The sequence below is a fragment of the Convolutriloba macropyga genome, chromosome 6 (genome assembly GCF_964194025.1).
Source record: "Convolutriloba macropyga chromosome 6, txConMacr16.3, whole genome shotgun sequence".
NCBI lineage: Eukaryota > Metazoa > Xenacoelomorpha > Acoela > Convolutidae > Convolutriloba > Convolutriloba macropyga.
Genome location: NC_134473.1, coordinates 14,603,815 through 14,627,545, shown reverse-complemented (window position 1 = coordinate 14,627,545; position 23,731 = coordinate 14,603,815). Strand labels below are relative to the sequence as shown.

The 23,731-nt window shown below is 34.6% G+C and overlaps 1 protein-coding gene across 3 annotated transcripts; it reads left to right on the top strand.

Moving 5' to 3' along the window:
• LOC142340813 (uncharacterized) lies at window positions 1-23,488 on the top strand. Of its 3 annotated transcripts, none has more exons than XM_075391542.1 (6): window positions 1-830; window positions 10,993-11,328; window positions 19,229-19,443; window positions 19,827-19,997; window positions 21,860-22,150; window positions 23,043-23,488. In XM_075391542.1, the coding sequence occupies exons 1-6, from the start codon at window positions 728-730 to the stop codon at window positions 23,424-23,426; spliced, it is 1,500 nt and encodes a 499-aa protein (XP_075247657.1). In that variant the 5' UTR covers window positions 1-727; the 3' UTR covers window positions 23,427-23,488. The 3 variants fall into 3 exon arrangements, with proteins under 3 accessions (XP_075247657.1, XP_075247659.1, XP_075247658.1); XM_075391544.1 differs by lacking the exon at window positions 1-830 and adding an exon at window positions 5,691-5,766; XM_075391543.1 differs by lacking the exon at window positions 1-830 and adding an exon at window positions 5,812-6,019.
• The last annotated feature ends 243 nt before the right edge of the window (window positions 23,489-23,731 follow it).

The following is a 23,731-nucleotide window of genomic DNA, read 5'->3' as shown; positions in this document are numbered from 1 at the left end:
TATCAAATAACGTGGGTTTTAAGGACATGTGTTTATCGAGTTCTGTTATTCTAATTCGAACAAAATTGTGACAAAATTTTGACTCGAGCAACTGTGACGCAAATAATTTTCAACTGAAGTTAGTTACATTCGTGTGAGAATCAAAACTGTTTTTTTAATGTTATTTTTGTCCGATTTGCTTTATTGACTCCCAAGATTTTGATCTCATTTTTTTCTTTAATCTTTCAAAAACTTGAGAGTAGTCAAATTCAAGTAAACTATACTAAACCTCGGAAAATTAAAAGCACATCAAAATGTGTAAAAGTCTTAAACGCAACAGCGTTTGAACAGCAGCAGGAAAAGTGTGTCGTTGTGTTTATACAGTTTGTGAAACGTAAGAAGAAACTAAACAATGAAGATATCGTCCCGTCTTTCCATATAGTACCATACTGCTCCCTTCTATTTGCACTCCATGACGTATACACAACATCCTTACATTTGCATTGAGCCACACACTTAGTTTGAGATATTGAATGGACTGCCTTCAAAAAACGCTCTATTTCCAATAAATAACGTTTGAGTACTTTCCGTATACATGGTGTGCATGTATTTTTATCAAACGGAATTAGCCATACATAACAATCATGAGTTTTTTCACCAACTGATTTGTCAATCAAAAAATATAACATTGGAAAAAATTTATCTTGTTTATTATTTATTTGGAGGGAGATAAATTAAACATTGATGAATGTCTGAAATGTTGCGAGACAAAGGGACTGATGAATTGTGTTGTGATGAATTGTGTTGTGATGAACTGGACTTGTGTCTCTGGTTGAGGCAGCGACAACTAGGTAAGTCACAAATTTTCCTGTGCACACTCCTAATCTTACACGTATATTTTGTGACATAATTTTCTTGTGTCAAAATTAAAACAAGATAAAAGTTAAGGCATATGACGCGAAAAGAATATACCGTCTCGGACCAAAGTAACCTCTGATCAAACTATTGCGCTCTTGAATTTTGCTTGCGTTCGAAGCCACCTGTGATCAGACCACCCATAACCAAATTTACCTCTGATCAGACAAGTGCCAGACCATCTTCCAGACTTCCATAGATCACCTCATTCTGGACACATCAACCTGTGTTCTCATATATTTTTTGCCTGAAATTTAGGGTTTCAAGCATTTCTTTTCACAGTATATCTTGTCTCATTTATCACATGAAAAATCCAGTGTTGATTTATTATAAAGATTTAGTGTTGGATTTTCACCAGGTTGTCTTTCTAGAATGAACAGACCTTTGAAGAAGGGTTGTCTGGGTTTCCATTATTTTGACCTTGTCCTGCACTGGAAATACTCTCCGGTCAGACAATCTTACATCTTTTTTGCGTTTAAATCATCATCGACTAACCAAAAAAACGGATGAACCTAAACATGATGCTGAAATCCAATGATTATCAGTGATTTTTTGAAATCCAGTGATTTTTTTCGATAATAAGCATATTGAATAATAATTAATGATACTAATATATTAATAGGCATTTTCAACATAAGCGAAGTTAGAGTTTCTTAAACACTTTGTTCTGTTATTATCTCTGTGTTCTCACTACCTATTCACTCGAAAAAATCCAGAATAGCTCAAAAAATTAAACAAAACCAATAATTTTTTTGCGTTGGCATTGACAATAACTCCTGGTTGAAACCTCATCAAGTCACTCTAAATGAAAATGATGTTTGATTAGACTTTGTAAAGATCATTGGCCAGACTTTAGTGCATTGTTGCGGCTGTCTAGACCACGTATAACTGAGTACAAACACCACTAGTAAGTACTCTAGGACCATTTAATCAGAGGATTCTTCAGTATTGGAGGCCAGAAAAGTGCCAGAGCCAACAAGAGCAAGAGCCAACTCAGACATTTTCAGATTGGATGATTGTTTGACCAGACCTCTCAAGACTCATACCATAAAAGTTTAGTTTTATATTGAACAAACGCTTTCAGGCTGAAAACGTTTATTCGTCTTATTACTTTTTTAATCATCAAAACAATGGTGCTTTACGGTTATGTTTTGCAACCCAAATTAGACAACTTAAGTCGTAAGTTCTAAGAGAAAACGGAAACGACCAACGGTCTTGTAAGGTCGAAAGAGATTATGAAATTTGTACAAAAATTGCTTTTCAATGTTTTTTTAGCTCCCACGCAACAGTTCGCTATCGCAATTTTTGCCTGATATGCCACAGAGAAATTAAATACAGTGAGAAAACCTCTCAAAATGATAATGACAAAACAAACATTGTCTCATCTATATTTATTCAATGAAGTTAATCACGACGAACATCATTTCCAGATAAAACTAATAAAAACAAAATCAGCTCAATCATTGTCACTTCCCCAGTGTTTGTGGAATTTTTATCGTGTAAGATCTGACAAAATTCTGACAAAACCATCTTGCTAATAGCCTGTAAGGGGATGCATCTTCTTATAAGATCTTATAAGATGTTTATCAGATCTTATACGATAAAATTTCCTCTTATAAGATCTTACACGATAAAAATTCCTCTTATAAGATCTTACACGATAAAAATTCTTCTTATAAGATCTTACACGATAAAAATTCTTCTTATAAGATCTTACACGATAAAAATTCTTCTTATAAGATCTTACACGATAAAAATTCCTCTTATAACATCTTACACGATAAAAATTCCGTCTTATCAGATCTTACACGATAAAAATTCCGTCTTATCAGATCTTACACGATAAAAACTACAGCATGCAACACTTAAGTGTCAGAGCAACAAAGAGAAAAATATCTTATACTGTCTTTTAAGACTTATAAGATATTGTAAAAAATTATTTGAGTGACAGGGGATTTCTCCGAAGCGGTGATTATCAAACAAGGCTGAAAATTTTTTTCAAAGACCAAAACTATCTTGGACTGCTAAGTTTAGCCATAGTAAAGAGTTAAGACTCACAATAAAACTGCCGCCAAAACAGAATCATCAAGCATTTTTTTGTTTCATAATAGGTTAGCTGACCGATTATTTTTTTACTTTCATAGGACCTTGACTAAGTTATACGGTTATATTGAAATAATTAAAACATGTCATATCAGATCTTACACGATAAGAATTCCGTCTTATCAGATCTTACACGATAAAAGTTCTGATAAGAGGAATGTTTATCTTATAAGATGTCTTATCAGATCTTACACGATAAAAATTCTGATAAGAGGAATGTTTATCTTATAAGATGTCTTATCAGATCTTACACGATAAAAATTCTTCTTACCAGAATTTTTATCGAGTAAGATCTGATAAGAGGAATTTTTATCGTGTAAGATCTGATAAGATCTTACACGATAAAAATTCCTGGTCAGCATCTTATCAGATCTTACACGATAAAAATTCCACAATCACTGGGGTTGTTATTGGCACAATTCAGATACCAAAAACTTTACTCGAATCTGCCTGCGAGTTATGTTTTATAACTTTATCAAATGGACAGGAGGATTTCAAATCGGAGTTTTATTTTCATTTGCAGCATTCAGACGGTTTTTTTGGCCACCTTAGAGCATTGATCACTATATAAAATAAATAGATTAGAATGTTGAAATGATGTTATTTGAAAGAAAAATACGAACGGTAAGTTAGGAATTGAAAAATAATTTAAAACAGAACTAAAACGAGCGATAAAAAGCCATTTTGTTGAGTAGAACTCGATATTCATATTGTCCTAATATGCACGCAGCAACTGGCGGTAATCTTATTAAACATTTTGTGGTATCTTTTTTTTAAAAAAAAACTACTCTTCGATCGACCGTTAGACTAGTTCTTTACATCGTTCAAATTTACTCTTTGGCATACGGAATTATCCCAACACGAGAATTTGGCAGGCCTGTTGTTACTCACAAAGTTATGCACTATGAGATAAACATGGTCGCCTCAAAAACTCTGCATGAGGTTCATGAAAAAAAACTAAAAATTGCTTAATGAAAGCACATAATTCTAATTAAGGAAAACAATAATTTTAATAGCATGCGCTCAACTGGAGTTCACTGTCATAACATTAGGCGGTGAAACTTCATAAAAGTTTCACTTTATTTCTAAATGATAATTACTCTATGCATGACAATTTTTTTATTCGCAGTGTTTGATTTCTTATTGCTCTATACGCGCCATAGACTTTGTGCAAGCATTCTAGGTTTTCTGAGCATTTTTGGGATATTTTAAAATGAGAAGAAATTGAGGATATTATTTAAAGCAAATAAATAAATAAAACAGTAGGAAAAGTGAGCTACGTGTGCATTTTGGGCTGAAGAAAACTCTGAACAAAAATTGTTTGTGTTTTTGCCAGCTTTTTAAAAAATTTAACCTATAAAAACAAAGTTCAATACCAAAATTTTAAATCACTTGACTGGTCAACGAATTGGGCCAAATTCGGGTAGATCAGCAGATTATGAGAACAAAGAGCAGATTGGTTTTGGTATGTCAGAATGGGGAAATGCGGGATTGACAAGACCTTAACGGCAAAAATGTAGGGAATGAGGGCGGATCATGACAGACAGAAAATTAAAGAAAAGAACTGGAATTTGACCAGAACAAAAAATTTCAATGAGAAATGCTAGATTCAATAGAATCAATCGGCGGAGCAGGCGGTAACAACTGATAAAAAGGCTAAGAAGGTAAATGATTGCGAAGTAGGACTAATTTTTAAAGTTTCCAGTCAATTTTTTGCTCTTCTGTTTCGGTCATATTCTGGTCATTACAGTTATAATATTATAATTGCTTTTAGTTTTTAGTTTTGCTGAACTACCCGGTTGCTCTTCTGCCGTTAAATCCTGGACTTCAGTTGAGGACTTTGCCTTCGAAAATCCGATCGCCCCATGATATCAATCAGCAATAATAAAAATTGAAATTGAGATAATCTGTTGTAGCAAAATGATGGCTAATTATTAAGCATAAAGTTGCTGCGCTCTGGATCTACTGTATGTGCCAATTTGAAAAAAAAGCTTGCCGATTTTTTTTGCTATGTTCCGTTAGAGATCCAATGTTCCCTAGTTTCTGCACTGTTTTCAATTTTTGACATAAGATTAGGTCTAACTAGATTAGATCTTATAGATTTAAATAGATATAAATAGACAAGGATTTTGAATTAGATCTAACCTGAATTATGGCGTCACTTTTTTAAAACTTTATTATAAACGTTTTTTGAATCATAACAGAGTTTGGTTATTTATGATGATTTCCTAGGTAGTAAAAAGGGGGTTAAATTTTCCATGAAAAATACGGAAACCAGCCAACTCAAAATTTTTGCACGATCAAACATGCGCATGCCAAAATTAAACAGACCATGCAAAGGTTTTGTTTGATTATCAGGAAATGATAAAAAAATGTCCAGCATGAGAGCGTTTGTTGACGCAAAAGATTCCCCTTATTCAGTCCTAAAACCTTTATTTAAAAAACCTGTGCAGGAATTTGTTTTTGGTGCAAAACAAGATGAGACAGCGACACTAAGTGAAGCGTGAAGCAAAACATAATTATGAATTAGGTCATTCCTCCTTGCATGATAAACATGTTGCAATTTAGTTTGAGGGAAATTTACTCGAACATGAATAACTCATTGAACCGTATAGTTAATGGTTCTATTTAACTTTTATGCGCATTTAATGCAAGTTTGTAATAGCTGGCAGTTTTTATTACTTTTATGTTCATATGTTCTATTTGGCGTATTATCTGCACATTTTTGTACATGCGACCAGCTATCAACAATGAATGCGCCGTGCGCCTGTTAGTATGTGCGATTAAAATTTTTTCACTCACTTTTCAATGATGTAAAAAGTATAATTATTCTTTTACGAGAGAACTGAAAAAAGTGACCTGGCTTGTACTATCAGTCAGCTGTTATTAAAGTTAAATTAATCAGTCGAACAAAGTTTTTTTTCATGACTTAAGTGATATAAAAACGGCCGAAGTTTAACGGACGAAGCACGGTGTTTTTCTAATATGGAAAAGAAGAAATCCGGAAAGAACAAAAAGTCAGGTAGGTTATACCCTATGCTCTGGCAATTTTCTCCTTTGAAATTTTTCCCTTCTACAATATTACTAGTTCACACTTTCAGATTAATTCCTGGCATCATTCTTTTAGCTATACCAAAATCTCACTTAAAACCTTCAATTCTCAGAGAACAAAAAAGAGCTTATAACAGTTGAAATCCAACCAAGACAGAACTATAAGACAAAAACCAGTTAGCAGCTTGTGTTAAGTTAATTGAACAACTTTTTTTTCAAATCGTATCAAATCTCTTCAATTTTTTTTAAAGAACGCAAGGCAAAGTTGTTTCAATATATATATTTTTTTCAGATTCGCTCAAGTTTTACTGTTAGAAATATATTTTTTTCACACCATATCTTTGTGAATAAGCAAAATAGTTCAAAATGATGAAAACGGCATATTTCCCTGACATTGATCCATTTATTTTCGCAACAATAAAATTTGAAAAACAAATTATTGGTGCCCACCAAACTCGTGCCACAAAAAACAGAGAAAACTGAAATTTCACAAAATGTAGCCTACCAAAATTCATTTTGTTCACAGTTATATTCATTTTGTTGACGGTTGAGGTAGCGGATCAGAGTAGAGACTTATTCAAATGAAAAATTTTTTCTTCAAGATTCTTAAGCAACTTCAAAACATAAAAAGAATAGCAAAGACAGTGATCCTTTTCACAAGCAAGAGATTAGTGGAGTAGAGAAAAAGGCTACAGAAAAACTCAAAAAACTATTTGTCAATGATTTCACACCTTTCAGCAAAATCAAGTCCAGCTTTTCTAAATTTTTCACAATCGAACGAGCACTTTTTTCAAATTTTATTAGTTCGAAAAACAGTAACAAGGAAAAAAAATCAAATTAGAAAAAACATGGTGTTTTGAAGATGGCCATAACGCTATTATTTGCTAGAAAATTAGAAAACTATGTAATTTTCTTCCATTAACTCCTATGCCGTCTAGAACAAAAACCAATCATTGCTTCCTAAACCACTCCCCTTGTTCCTCCATTAGAAATGTGAAAGGAAGCAAAGAGCTGAAAGAGGCAACGGCCAGCATATAAAAACCAGTTGCTGTAATGGAAATTGTCACTATGCATTGGCAATCATTTGCTGTTGCACGAATAACACGGGCAATTTGAAAGTGCGACTGACTTGCAATCTTTGACTTTTGACGTGGTTTTGACGTACTTAAAAATAACATCGCCGGGACAACAAAACTGCCAATATGTTGCACAAAGATGCACTTAAGACGGAAGAACAAAATTCAGGCACAAGCCATTGTCAGTGATAACTCAGACAATCGCAGCAGAGTCTCACCTTTAAAGATGCATATTAATTGTAATCTCAATTACAATTATGCCTCTATCTCTAATTTTGTTGGTGTCTGTAGGTCAGACACTATTGGCATATAACAAATATACCATCTTTAAGCACTTTTACACCGCGTAACAGTTTGCTACGGCAACATCCAGATGAAACATGTACAGGATGTCAACTGTGTCATCCATCCGGCAATTGTTTTTGCAGCCGAACAGAAGTACGCCACTGAACAGAATATTTGTTGTCGGAATGTCATGGGCTGAAGACAACATAACTTTCGAACTTTGCTCGACAATTCTTTTCACGCACGACTTCAAATAAAATCATTGGAGAAGTTGCTCACCGGGAACAAATTTTTGAAGACAAAAGCATGGGAACAATCAACAGGGAATCTAGTAATAGGTTTAGTAATTTCACGATGCATCCCAGCACAAACAATTTCTAACTGACCCTATCTTAAGGCAAAACTTTATTGGCCTGCTCTTACGTTTAAGACATCAGCAGGTCGTCGCATCGGCCGTCATCAATGGAGTGTGACTTCGTTTCCTTCATTTTTTAATGCTACTGTGCGACCACTCATCTTTGAGTTGTTTCTTAGGCGATTACTCCACATCAAATTACAACAATTCAATCCACAATTTTGGGGAAAATTACTTACCAAACTGCGCGGACTATGCAGAGCAGAAAGTGGCAGGTGAAAACGCTAAAAAGTATCCAGAAGCCGTAAAGGCAATCCATGAAAATTTTTCATGGAATATTAGTTAGATTCAGTGGCATCCCGGGGCGGCACTCCTCAGGTTATAAGAACATGTACTTGTGTCCTACTATGTTGGTTCAAGCGAACTAAGTATACCAGCTGTGTTACACACCTGACTGAGCAATTTGATGGGTCCCCTTGATCCATTGAACTAAATGTCATCGTTTCATCCAAGTACGAACTTGGGCTGAATCACAAAAATGTGAGGCTGATTACGACAACGAAACTGTTGTTGTCGGATACTAACAGCATTGTCACAAAAAGCACAAAATTGTGTAATAGGTCTTGTTTCTGAGCTGTTAATCCAAATTGGTCCCCTCGTATTGTTCACTGCTAGTGCTTTTATAACATTGACATTTGACGTGTCAATGGACAAAGCAGGGATGGTGAGTTTTCCATGCAGACAATTGATAAAATGGGGCGTTGAATTTCCCCCGTCTCCTATGATCACTTGATGGAAAATTGGAATTTTGCACCGTTCTGCTTGTTGCACTATTTCGAAAAGTGATATTTGCCAATCTGATGGTGACCGTGTATGAACTGTTAAGATGAAGAGACAGTAGTATGGTGTTGCAATAGCTTGACTCAACCAGAAAACAATCCGTTTGAGTAAAATCTTAGATCAGCGTTGACAGATTGATTTATGTCGCCACTTGTGGTAATAGGGCAAATGCTGGCTATCACTGTGTGTCTGCTGACCTTTTAAACACTAGTATCTGGTGCGGGCTCATAATTAAATGAGAAATGAACGCTTACATTTGTGTTTTTTAGCATTTCATTGATGGCATTAATTTTGTCGTTGTAACAAAGGAACAAGATAGCGACTCTACCTTCTTGCTTGCGTCCGCAACCACGACCGGAGATGAACAAAGCATTTGATAAATCTTTTTCGATAATTCCACAATTCATCAAAATGTTTTTGTTTCACCTCTAATAAGGGCCTTCTCTTACCATCTGTAAAAAGTTTTCGCGGCAATGATGCCAACAAAGCCAATCATCATCTCCTATATCTTGTTAACGGATGGGCTTCCATCACCCATAAAAATGGTCCCTTTGAAACCAAATATGTCCAGCAGAGTAGCTGCGTCGCCGTATCTTAACGTTTAACCGGACGCAATTTTCTCGTGAGCTCATCTGGTCGTATCAAACAACTAGTTGCTTGATCAAATTTGAGCTGATTCGCCCCATGAAATTTGAAAAACGTCAAAATTTTGTTGAAATAGTCCTGCAAACACATTTCACAATCCAGCCATTTAAAAAAAAATTGGTCAAAACTACGAAAGCGCTGTGTCATCCTTACACCTTTTTCTTCAATAAATTTGATCGAATCATCCTGTATCCAAGGTAAAAAATTGAGTGCAGCAAACACTCAAACGATCATGGCAGACCAACCAAAAAAAGACTTCAGTACCAGTCACTTCCTTTCGGGGCTGATTGCTTTGGCTTATTTTACATGAACTAGAGAAGATGGATATTTCTCTTTACCTAATAACCCACTCGTGCTGTTAACGTTGATGTCATTCCTTCAATGGATGTCACTTCAATTGATGGACGTCACATCATTGAAATCAGGGTGGTGTGGTTTGACTTCTGCCGGTGCACACTGGCTACGCTTTGATTCAATGATGCTACGAAGGTAATCGGTTCCTAAGAAGGGCTCTCTGAAAATTTTGAAGAAGGAACTTCAAACGTCCCAGTGGAGTTCGGGTGTCGGTTAAACCGGCCCGGTTCTACAAACAAGTTGTCTTCGAGAAGTTGATTTGTAATTTTATGCAAATACTATATACATTCTCAGTACACTTTGCATCACCGGTGAGGCTTGAAACTATCTTTTATCTTGCCGTTAACAAACTAAGAGCCAACATATCCAATCTAGGCGCAAAAAAAGTAACCAAAAAACCAGATATTCTGCAATCGTTGTCACTGAAAAAATCAGTTATCGTAAGAGGTAGGTGTTCGCTGTTCTATATCAAAGCAGTTTGGTCGCGTTGGTTTAAGCAGTATGTTTTTACCGTGAACAGTAAGTCTAAGTTGCAGAAGCCTGCCTTAATACTGGGTACATTCGGTCGCTCGTTCGTTCCAACTTTTTGCAGACCCAAAGAATGATAAAAAGTAAATTGAATTAAATAAATCATATCATTAGATAGTTTAAATTTGCTTTTTGTAGGAAAAATTTTGCCCATTTTTTTGTTCTGCGCTATGTTCTTTATTTCTTTGAAAAATTTAAACGGATTTCCTACTAAATATAGCTTGCTCAACAAAAATATTGCTCAACATTGTCCGCTTAGCCTTATAAATTTTTCGGAATTAACTCGATTGCATAGGCGACGGCTCTTAGGCTGAGATTAAGACCCGACATAGACCCGCTTGATTTATCTTTTTATTGCGGTTTGTTCTTCTTACGTTACCAAATGTGGTTGCCTTGATTTTGTGAGCTAAAGTTCTTCGAGATTATGTTGATTTACTTAACTAAGTAAAGTTTCAATAGTGTTTTCTTTTGCATTTATAGTTCCATAAAGTTCAAACTTAAAAAATTATAGAACTTTCGAACCTTCACCAAATTATACAAAGATCTCTGCTAGTCGTTTTCCGCAAAAGAACAACATTTCTGATATCATCCAGAACAGGAAACTTACTATGCAATGAATAGTCTTAGCTCATGGAAATTTACGTCTATTCTGTATCGAACTCGGTCTTTTTTATGACCTCGAGCCAGAAATTATGTGCCATATCACGTTAATATTTACAAAAGTCCAAAGGGCTGAAAAGTTATTTGCTTAACCAAAGATCAATAATTAACTTGATAAAAATTTCAGTTCAGCTCGTGTAACCAAGCAAATAACGATTAGGGTTTTGTTTAATATAGCGCAATAATTCTAATACGTTACAGGTGCTTCACAAAGCAGGCATGATCGACCTCAAGATGACCTTGAATGGGATCCTTACTGCCTAGGATCAGTTGAAGGCCAAAATGACACAATCCGACCAAATGCAGCCAATCGGCAATCGTCTTTGACCTTGAAACGAACGCTCAACTTTCTAAAACTAGTGGATGAAAATCTGACACTATCTGAGAAACTGAAAAAACGATGTGAACAGAAAAGCGAGTACGATGAAAATTTTCATGCTGATTTTCAAAAGCTGGAGTTGTTTATGGAAAATAAATTGAACAACGAAATCGAGCTTGCGACCGAATCTCTACAGGAGCTCCAGGAAAAAATAATTGGTTAGTTTATCTGATAGGATGTCCTTTACAGTTATATGCTGAAATGTTGACGAGTAACTGTTGTCGCTAATTTCATACAGTCCCCAGTGATTAGGGAATTTTTATTTAGTAAGAGCTTGCAAACTTCATACAAAGTCATTTCTTATAAATTTCCTGTAATGAGTTAAACGTTTAAAACTTCTCAGATCTTGAAAGATAAACATTCTTCTTATCAATCAATTTGACATGACAAAAACAACAACTATGTATCGCCGCAAGCGAGCTGAATGTTGCTGTACTATCCAGTGTCAATACAAAAACAAAACAAAAATGGTCTTTGACAGCAAAAATTCTGTTCCGGCCCACTTGTGGGGGAGGAACTATATATTCAAATCGATTAAGTTTTCCAGTCAATTATAACCGATCGATATAATAATCGACGAGAGTTGTGACTGATATCATTCTAAACACTGTCCAGCGAAAAAAAATTATTTTTGACTTTTGTTTTTTCAAGAAAATATCGAGATTTGAGTTTTTTGTGAATAGTGGACGGATTTCCGTAGTTTTTCATTTTTTCCGTAATTTGTGACCAATATTTCGTCAATATGACAATGGTTGATAGAACTGTTAATAGTTTTTCGTTGTAGAAAAGAGGAGGCTTGTTGAAAGGTTGTATCCGAGACTTTCGGTTAATATTTACGCTTAAGATTTTGATTTCAGACTTTTTTCATCAAAAATGGTCCCAAAACGCTTTCTAATCCGCTCGTTTAAATATGTTCAAAGTAGAGACCTCGAATCTGCAGTCATAAACCTCCAAAAAGGCTAGTTATTTTTTCACTCATTACACAGTCTTCTGAAATTAAATTTTTGTTGGTTTTTAAAAAAAAATGATTTCAATAAGGATAAAAACGGCTTTTTTATTTTTCTTTTACTAAAACTTTTCATTTGCTAATTCTTCTATTTTGCAAATTTTGGAATAATCAAGTGTTTTTGTCGGGTCTGCAGCAAAATCAGTACTAGGTTTGGACTCATAAGGGCTTCTTACAATGAAAAATAATGAGGATTATATTTAGGCGCGCTCTTTTTCAAAAGGCTTCTGCATTATTTATGTTGATTACTGACAAAAAAAGATTTTATGTCACAGCTCAATTATTAACAGATCCTAATTGCACCAAATTGAGGAAAAATAAATACATATTACATGTTCTCAGATTATCTCAAAATTTTTATAGCCTTACAATGTTTTTTTTTTTACAAATTGTCCCACTATTGATAGGTAGAATTGGAAATGAAAGAATGTGCAAAACAACATTTTTAAAGATTTTACTGTATAACTTATAATTCTAACGACATCGAAACCGCTTTCTTATAAAATTTTTTGTCTTTGACTCTAATTTCCAAGATTTGTGTTGTTGTACGCCATAGTCATTGCAATTGAAACTCTTAATTGCCCTATGTAAATTTTTTAAAGAATCCGTTTAATGATTTCAGTTTTTAGTGAACGGTTTTAGTGACTCCTAAGTAAACGTTTTTCAAAGGAATTTTTCAAAAGGAATTATTGAGGGAGCTCATCAATTTTCTGTTTTTCTGTTGCTCCCAAATAATTTTGTTTTTGTTTTATGTTGATTGATGCCTCCAGGGTTTAGAAATTTACTTTCATGAAAATTTCGTGTCTTTTTCACGAAGACTTTTTTACTAAAAAGGACCCATTTAAAATCAAAGGCGATCTAAGCGTAAAAAAGCAGATATTTTTTTCAATTAATTTAATATGGTTTTCAGTGTCTTTTTAGTTTCAATGGCTTTAACATTATGGTTTTGATAAATTGCTTGTTAGACTTTGAGAGCTGTCCACACATATTTGTTAGTTTTCTTCTGCTTTTGATTTGCTCTCAACTATAAGAAGCACAACCAGTTTTTCGAGGAGTTGCAAATTAAATTTTGTTTTAATTTGAAAACTTATTGTTCATAGGAACTTTTTTTAAAAAAGATGAAGTCGATGATTATTTTCTAGATTCGACATTTTTATCTTTTTTCTGTCAATTTTGTAGCTCGGTTTCTTTAACGACAGTTTGCATCTTCTTTGTTTTGAGCCAGGCTCTAATCTTCAAAACCTTTTTTTTGCACTTAATTTTTTCTTGACTTAGATATTTCGCATTTTCTTGAGAAAAAAATAGTTTTTGTATATTTGCACTTTACTGAGTTTTTCGTTTTTTTTTGTCATATTATCACTTTTTTGGTATGGCCCAAATGGGTTTAAGAAAGCGCTATTCAAGATCTTTAATTTTTTTCTTGACTAGCCTATGCTTTTAAATGTTGCCACATCAAAATTTGGTTGAATCTAATTAACTTTGTTCCGGTTCTGCCGTTTTCTGCGAGCGTCTGACATCTAATGGAAAATGGAGGATCTCAAAGGCTTCCTAAGGGGTTTGAATTAACGTTAGTAATGAGTTCAGTTGATTCGCAATGGTTTTAAGCAGTTTGAGACTGGTTGTTTTCAAAAAAAAAATGTATTTTTGAACTTCCCCCTTTTGCTCTTTTCGATGGACCTGTTACTGCTTCTCGTTATGCGCAGGTCTGATGTCTTATCTAATGTACATGTTAATTGCTAAGTTCAATTTTTATCTGATTTGATTTTCTCTTTGTTTATAAGTGTTTTTTTTTTAAATATAGATGTGGAGCTTTGGTCATACTTAATGTTTGCTATTTTTTGATTTTGATGTTTGTCTTGTTCAGTACTCCATTAATGGCTGGTCTTATCAGCTCCCCAAGTCAGCATTGTTTTCTTCACTCCGTTGTTTGTGGAACGAAATGTGAACTTTTTAGTTTTTCCATTTCTTCTCCATTTGGTAGACAGTTAAATCAAAACTTGAATTAGTAAGGTCAAAACATTATGTTCAAACACGCATTGCCGAGCCTTTTTGTTTTAAGTTAAACTTATAAGATTTTGTCTTTCATAATTCGAGGGATTATTCCACCTTCAGAAGAAATTGACCCAGAATAGCTTCCAGTAAAATCTTTATCTTTAATGTTGTCTTTAGACAGTAATACTATCTTATACCATAACACTAACTAAAACTTCCGTTTGCACATCTAACTACACGATACGAAGTTCTTTTGGAGAAATGCTATAAGATGTATCAACAAAACTGGCAAAATAAAAGTTCAACTTCCGAGAAATTTTTCTTGTTTGATGTTATATGCGGAGTTTTTGTCGGACCTGACACAACAAAAATTCCAGAATCATTGAGGATCCTTTGATTGTTATGATGCAAGTATTGTTCAACAGAATTTAAAATAAACTCGCGCAGTTAGAAATGACTTTTGCATGCGTCAAACAAAATGGAGGGGTCTTCTAAAGTTGACAATTCAAGTCGCAGGATTTCGATGAATGTTCATCCGTACACCAACTGCAAGTTGAATTTTATTTTTGAAAAAAAAAACGCTTTAAGAGCTCAGTACTGTGTTTTGAAGCAAATTTTGAATTGAGTCTTCAAATTTTGAGAAGATGGCACAATTATAATTTATGGTTTCAATTGTACAGCAGCTGACTATTTTTACAATCCTAAAGGTCAATCATTGGGCGCTTGTTTTTTTAAGAACCAGAGTGAGATCGTATCTCAGTGGGTAGATTTGATGACATTGACGATTCAAATATTTTTATGGCACCAAGACGACTAGAGAAACTCTCTGTCTAAGAGAAGAAGAGTATAAGTGAAGGCTTTTTGTGATCACCCGAAACAGTGTCTCAAATGTAAAAAACAAGATTTCAAAATTAATTTTGTTTATTATTTGGTTTTGTTTTGCATTAATCCGTTTTTCAGGTGTTACGAAATCATTCTTCAATTTTTAATTTTTCTCGTGGCGTGCTCTTTTACGGCGCGTGGAGTTTTTATAATAGCTGACATATTACGAATTAAACAGAAGTATTGAAGCTGTGTCTTTTCATAACCCAGACCCTAGTGCCTTAGTAAATCAACGCTGAAGCATTGTATTCCAATTGTATATCGTCGGCCCAGTACTGTATCAGTGTAACCTAAGAGTATATTGCTACTCATGATGTGCAGTATTAGTCCCAAAGATACTTTTTTCTGAAAACAGACTGAGCATTATTGGTTTTGATTCCCATGATGTTCATGCAAAATCATAAAAAATTGCAAAAGTTTCAAAAAAGATTCTGAACTTTTGAACGATGCACTTTTTGAGTATGACGATGACTTACAATCATAAAACTTTGCAAGAAACGTATTAAGATTAGCAAAAAACCGCCAAAACCATTAAATATACGTCGAGTGCCTGCAACCTGACAAAACTGGACCGCTATTGCAGGTTTTAATGGTTTTTGTTTCAGATTGTAATGGAATTTTGTACGTATATCTTTAGCTTTGGCTCTACGAAATCTATTAAAGTTCTGGATTGAGGGAATACAGTTGGAATGCAATGTTTCAGCACTGATTTACAATGGCACTTGTTTCCGGGCTGGGAGAGAAAGAGAGGAGAGAGTGTGTGTGTGATAGGTTTTAGGCTTCTTTTCTTTATTTTACGGGATAAAACTGTAGACCATGGCCATGAGGAATATTTGCTGGGGGAGGCTGCGCGTGTGAATTTTTTAATGATTTTTAGCCTAATAGCAAGCAAGGCTTTCCCCCTGGATTTTCTTTCTTTCACAATTTGGAATTGGTCAGTCCAGAGCATTCGCACAATGTTTTTTTGACTGTGCATGACAAACGAAGACTTGGATTTTTGACTGTTCAGAGTGTAATCATAGAGCCTATTTTTACTATGATTTTTTCTCTGAACAGGGTAAAAAGTGACATGATCATAATATGTTCATAGCAAAAATACAGACTGAGAATACTCTGATTCAGCGCTGACTTACATTGTTACTATGATCCGGGAAGGCGACAAGGGGGTACTGGACGAGCATCTTCTGTAGTAAACTGTTCGAGCCTGGTTTTGAAGTCAGTTGTTAGGAGTTTAAGTGATTGAATTATTTTTGTGTCTCTCAAGGGCTCGTATATTAGTGATCACTAAGATCAATCTCTGTGACACGTGGTCCTATACCTCTATTCAACTTATTTATAAACTCCTTCAAAACTAGCATCATCTAAAACCTAACTCTAAGAAGAGCTTCAAGTAAGTTCTAATCAACAAGTCGCACTGAAAATTTTCGCTGTTCTTTTAAGTAACGATTTTTCTACAGTGACCAAAGTTTCTTTTATTATTTTTAGGCGTTTCTTAAGTGCTTTTAACCTATCGAAATAGCAATTTACTTCACAGGTAGTGTATTAATTTTACTTTTTTTAGTTCCGTTAAAATCTAGAGTTTGAATAAAAAACCTTTGTCACAAGGGATGATCATTAGCAGCTAGATTACATTTTTCGCTTTTACAATTCCCAAATATCAATTGCAAACAAAAATATTTTAGTTATTATTGCACCTCTCGAAACAATTTTTTAAAATCTTTAATCAGACCGTATGTAACCTGATGAAATCTCATAGAACTAGAGTAACTTCTGATCAGATCGTCCCAAAACAAAGTGACTTAATTTAAGGTCTTTCCAGACTATTCAGAAATCTGATTAGACAGCTCCAGTCCAAGTAGCACACTCAAACTAACTCTGATCACGCTGTCTTTATCAAAAATTCTTGTTTCGATCATCTCACGACAATTGCGCAGACATTCTTTGCACTCCAGTTTCCACAGCTTTAGTAAATGGAGCACAGAATGCGCCCTCGTGCTCTCCAAGGCTTTTGCATGGATGAACGTCTAAGTAGGGTGGATAATGAATTTTATGACAAAGCTAAGGACAGAGTTTTCAAAGTTACTTCTAACAACTCAAAACGCCAAATATAATTGAGAACGGACAACGACCAACTCAAACTTCATACTAATTGGAGTTAAAAAGAGAACAGACGTTGCTGCAATGCTGAATTAGCAGCAAAGGGCATGGTGATAGAGGAAACCAATGTTGAGTTACAAAAACTGTTGGGAGAAACAAAAAAAATTAAAATAAAAATAAATTAAATATAACTACAACTGCCACCCCAAAGAAAACCAACAGTTTTTTCGGAAATCGGCTTCAAAATGTTGGTTATTGATCAATTGAAAGCAATAAAGGGTGATGAGGAAAACGTTTTTAGCTCAATAAAGGGTTTAACGAGCAATTCACTCAAACAGAAATTTCACTATTGGTCATAGAATTTAAATCGAACCTCATGCAGCGCTGCAGGGTCTGGAAGGCAGAAAAAATTCATTTTTTTTAATCCAGCGTATATCTTCATTTGAAATCTTTGAAAAATGGAATTGATTTTAATAGGGATTTGAGGGAGGGTTGTGTGGGTACGTCGAGGATAGGATATCTTTTGCTTTTAATAGTACGACCAATTAGATGTCATCAATGTCAGGTAGAGGCGTTTACAGTTTCTTTTCAGAAGAAATTTGCCTCTGTGAGATCTGGCAAAGCGCCATAGTTTGTTTTTCTTTCTATAAGTGTAAAAGTTATCCTGAGATTTTTTTCTTATAAAAAAAATTTCAGCACAGTTTGTTTTTACGACAGTATCGAATTCAAAGTACTAGGGCTCCGTACAGATATCGAGATCCATCATGTTGACACTGATCCAACAAAAGTCGTACTGTTTGTGGTCTATCGTAGTCCGTCTGTATACTAATTGTAGAAAAAAATGAGAGATACTGCCACAACTACCTATCTCAGTTCACCAACCGAGGAAAATAGAAGTAAACTACGCATAGCTAGGAATCTTATAATAAAAACTCTCCAATCTGCAACACAACATTTTTACGATTATCAATTTTTTTTCAAGAAAAACCTTAGACGCTTATTTAAAAAGCAAGGATACACTGACAACTATTAAAAACAAAAACGAGTTAGTCCAGTTATTCTGAACTGTCGGCAAACAGTTTTCAGCACATTTTGATCACGCTAAATTTGTTTGTAAAAAATTTGTTTGACAAAAAATTATTGCTCTAACTTGCTTTGTTGTTTTGAAAGAAAGCATCGAACACTTTGAATTAAGAATTTTATGTAGCAAAATATTGAGTGGCTAGGGCTTCGGGGAAACTTTGAACTGAACACAAATTATACAATTGACCGCGTACTCAGCTCACACAAATAAATGAGAGAAAATAGGCTGATGAACAATTATTATGTGATATGGTACCACAGGGTTCAACATAGACCCAATCTTGTTCTTATTCAGCAGAAATGATGTTCCCGAACAAATGCAGAAAGAGGAATTGCTCTAATTGCAGTTGATGTAAGAGAAGTCAGTCATACAATAAATGATGCTAATCTATAGTAACAAAACAAAAACCTTTCCGATAGAAATTTTTTTAACTTACAGAGGATAATTTTTAGAGATATTTTCTTCAAAAAATCATTCTACGACAATTATGACTGAAAACCAGTTGGTTTGACTTTTTTGGAATTTCTGTTTAACGAACTGTCCGATATAATGTGCAATGAATAACCAAGCAACTTATTAAGCACAAATCAAATTCAAATTAGGAACCTTGTCAGAAAGACAAATTCTTAATGTTTTTTTTACGTGGCAGATCAAGATCTCTTGTTTTTATCTAAACTACATATTTGAAAATAAGACCCTTCATGATCGAGTCTTCCAGTAGACCACCTGCTAAATGTATTCCCTGTTTTGTTCACTTGCTACGGTGGCTTGATAGTGAGCTGAGCTGAAATGCTCGTCAAGCAAGCTTCTAGATGACCCGCTTTTAAATTACTGAACCTTGTTTTGATATTCGGTCTCTAGCAAATTAAACCTGAAAGCTGGTATGAAAAGATATCATTCTGATCTCCAGCTTTGATCTAAGTTTGGGGCTAATTATAGCTACTGCCATAAGTCGGTTGTCACTATTCAAAACACACGAAATTTGTTTTGTTTTTAGACATATCGAAGAACTGGAAATGTTTGGTTAACAAACACAACTTACTGGCACGGAAGAAGAAGTACATTGAGAAAGATATTGCCAATAGGATTGCAGTGTGGAAGATATCCAAATATGTGGAGTACCTCGATACCATCCATTCCTATAGATTCCCAGAGAACAATGAATACACGTTGAAGTGTGAGCATATGGAGGTCATATCGCAAAAGCATTTGGTAAATTTTGTAGCTTTGACTGATTAAAAAATTAGGCAACAGTCAGACTAAATCGATCATTGGTACAATTGAACAATTCTTAGAAATCATGCTAGGTTGTAAATTTTTTCTTAGTATAGTCACACAAGAACCTCTCCTAGGTGAAATATTTCTCTGACTCCATTTATAATCTTTGTATGAGTACCGAGAAAAGGCCACCCGATATCCATAAATGACCACCAAATTTTTGTGATGGAAATGATCCAGTTAGAAAATTATACACTTGAAGTTATTGAGCTGGTTCTATGTAAGCTAATAATAAAATCTCAGTTACTAAACCAGCTTCGCAGTATCAAACTGTAAATCTTTTGCTATACTTCCTTTCATAGCAATTTCTACTGTAGGAAAAAGTTCAAGAGTTGGCCGAAGAGTTCTTTACTTTCAAATCAGTTCTCAGCTCAGCCACAGCCAGTGACGTCATCGAAAAGGAGCCCTCTGTTCAAATCCACTCTTCAACTATGGACAAACTAGCCATGGCAATGACCTCTATTCAACTGTTTCAGACAACACTAGAAGTAGGTAGAGGCAACAATTACACACTCTATAAAACATCTAGTTAAATTTACCTGCAATTTTTGCAGGTAACAAAACCTCCAAAATCAACTGCAAAAAATTCAAGAATCAGAACGTAGAAAAATAACGAAAAGAGGAATTCTACGATACAAATTCAAATTGCTTGTGCAAAAGCATTAGGAAATTGTATCAAATATTTTTCTTTTGTTAAAAATTTCTTGATTTTTTCTCGCCGTTTTTGTTGCGCTCAGAAATATTGAAAACTGCACTCAGGATTGTAAACTTTCCCTAGACAAAATGGAAATCCTAGGGTTGAAATGAAAGAACTTGAACCGAGTATGTTGTCCAGAAGAATTAAGCAAGCATTGGTAAAACCTGAAGGAATAAACGAGCAGCAGAGATTTTTGTTTGAAATGATGGGAAGAGAAAAATGAAGCAGCCATTGTTACAAATTTGCATATATCATTAGAAAAGGGACTTCGAAAAAGTTGTGCGACTGAATATTGTAATAAAAAATAGAATCAAACTTCATCTCAGAATTTTTTTGAAAATATAAGAATTGTTAAAGTTTTTAAATGTGTAAAACGAGAATGTTTTTCATTGCACCTATTTTGGTAGTTGTTTTTTTTCCAGAGGTAAAAATGGACAATAGTGTTTAAGAAACCTCAACAAGCTTTTATGAGATCGTACGAAATGATGTATTTTTTTTTGAAAAACAAATATCCGAAAAAAACTTATTGACAAAACATTAAAAAAAGATAACGTTACTTTAAATCTCAATGTGCAACTTACCAATTCTGAAGCGGTAATAATATATCAATCCTAGCAGTGCAAATATGGAAGCAGTATTATGCTCGAATGTGACCGAAAAGGTATTCCTTTTCGTAAAACTTGTTAAGTCATCACTACTGTAAATTGACCATCGTTAATTGTATAAATCAGAAAGCAATACCCCTCTACACAAAAGAATGGAGAAGTGATCAAATAACTAGCTTCAAAGCTCACTAATTCGCAAAGCATTATCTGATAAGTGTTCAGAAAACTATTTTGTTTTATGCATTTATTCGAAGACTAATGTGTTTTGTTTTCAATAAATATCAAAAAAATTACCAGGATAGAAATAATCTGTTTAATGTGTAACTAACATTTACGAGCAAATCCGCTCGAATTATAACTTTGTATCTTAGTTTTATTTTTTTGTCTGAATTTTATGACAAAACGCAGATAACTTGTCTAATTGTTAATCTAACTGAAAATATTTTGATTGATCATATAATGACTAATGAATGTTTTCCCCCTTTTTTTTGCTCCATTACCATTATTTTTCAAATCATGCCCCAGAGAAAAGCTTCCCATTAAAATAACTCTTAGCGTTTTTCATAGTAATTGGGTTGTGAAATGAGAAAAGTGCAATCAAAATTTTTGATTTTTCTCGTCGGAGAATTCAATTTTGACTTTTACATTCTTTTGGTAGATTTTTATACCTTTTTGGTCCTCTCGGCCCATTTATATTGTGCATTCTCGATTTCAAAAAATGCTCGAGTTTTGGCTACGATTTTTTTCCAAATCGGCAATATAGAGAGAAAAAATATCAGCGACATCCATTCAATTTACTTCCTCGGGTTGAAAATTTTGAATTTAAAAATTGGTTTTAGCTCTTCTAAGTTTCCCGTATTACTGACAAAAAATATAAAAATCAGTGCATTCAGTGCTAAAAAACAGCGGACGTTTTGGGAAGATATTTCTCTATCTTTTCTCAAACAAATTGGAATTAATTTCAGCCCTTACTTCCGGTAATGATTAGCATCGAATCAAAAGATGCACGTCGGAAACTCCGAGTAATTGTTGTGTTCTGTTTCCGCAGGACTGCTTGATGAGAAAGCTGCAACAAACTGAAGACCAAATGCACCAAATCAATTCTCAGGAAACAGAATGCCAATCCGAACTGAAGAAAGACTTCGAAGACTCCAATGACTTGAAGGCCATGAGACGAGAGGGAGAGGAGATATCAGACGCACAATTAGACGAACATTTGAGTCTCGCAAGTTCTCTGCAGCAAAACGTGGCTCGAATTCAGAAACGGATCAATTGTATTCGTGCGAATAATGAGGAAACGTTCGAGGCCCCCAAAGGAGATATTATAAGAAAAAACAAGGTATTTAAAAAGGAAATAAAAACAAATTATTTCCAAAAGCGGTCAATTGGCAATGGAACAGTGCACTATAGGCCGATGGCGCGTTTTTAAGAGTTTCAAAATGAGTAGTTTATCTGATAAAACAAGAGTACCAGGGAGATTTTTGCTAATAATTGCATTGATATTACAAACCCGATGTTGTTTGTTTTATCAAGACGACCATAGCAGATTGTAGTAAAGAGTTTATTGATATAAACCATTGCCAGGTTGTAACTATTCAGCTTTCTTATCAGTTATGAAACTATCGCTATACGTCAGCAAAATTTTCCTTGTCCTTTGCCGATTGCGCATTCAGAATTTGGGATCTTTCCGTTTGTGCCCCCTCCCCCAGCTTAGTGCGTGCATATTATTTGAACCCCGCAAACGCACGTGCCATATTTATACTTGATGCTTTTTTACTATGTGTTGACAGGTGCTCTGTAACTGCAGGGGTGGGAGGGGGAGGGAGATCGGAAAAGATCCAGAATTTAATATAAGATAACGCTCTCTGCTGACCAAACGCACAATGTTGTCAATTAAGTTGGAGTTTTTGAAAATATATTTTATATCTTTTTCCGGGTCGAAGTGTCACGAATTTGATGTCACGGCAACATACTACTCATACTTGGTGCGATATATGTACGAGGCTCTTGTCTTTTCTGGTAAAACTAATTTTTTTGATAACGGCTGTTAATAGTGGTCACAGGATGAGATGTTACAGACTTCACCTCATATAGCCTGGCAAACCCATGGTCGCATAAACGGTCTGGACATTGGTTTGGGGATGGTCTCATAATAGGGCGAGGTCGGGGTGGCATTTTATAGTGAATTCTGCCCAAATGTCAACAAACAAATCGATTAGTTTTTTCTTCAGAAACATCAAGCAACTCCATTATCTAAGACTCAACGCGATGAAAGACTGTCGTCATCATCATCATCAGCATCAGGTCAAATCAGCCTACAGATCAGCAATTACCCCTCACATATTCTAATGTCACTAAACACAGTTTCACAAAACACACAAGAAGCATTCCAAATTATCGAGTTCATCTCAAGCAACCTCTTCGAGTACCAAGTCTGCTGCAAGAAACCTAAAAATGCTCCCTGGTTTGTTAAAACATGCTGCAAAGGTTCCAAGACGCTCTTCTCGTACATAGTTTTGCCACTGATTTCTATCATTCTGGTGCTGTACTTAGTTAACTTCTTAGTTGTTCATAAAATTGTATGTATTAGATTGTACGATTTACTTCCTTGCTGAACTGCATATAGCGGTTAATTTAAAAAAAAAAACGAGAGTGATAATTAACATTTGATTCACAGTTTGTTTAGTAGATTGAGATGTTAAGGGCCTATGTCTTGTTGAAACTCGAGGTTAAAAAAGTGATTGAATTTTGTTACATCAAAAGCAAAAAAATGGCAAATGTTTAATTTAAAGTCGGTGTAGCTTTCAGATGCAAGTTCGTGGAAAACGATGACCGAGAAATACAAGGATGAGTACCGACAAACACTATCATTGACAAAGACTATCATTGACAAAGACTTAAAAAAAACTAACAACATTTT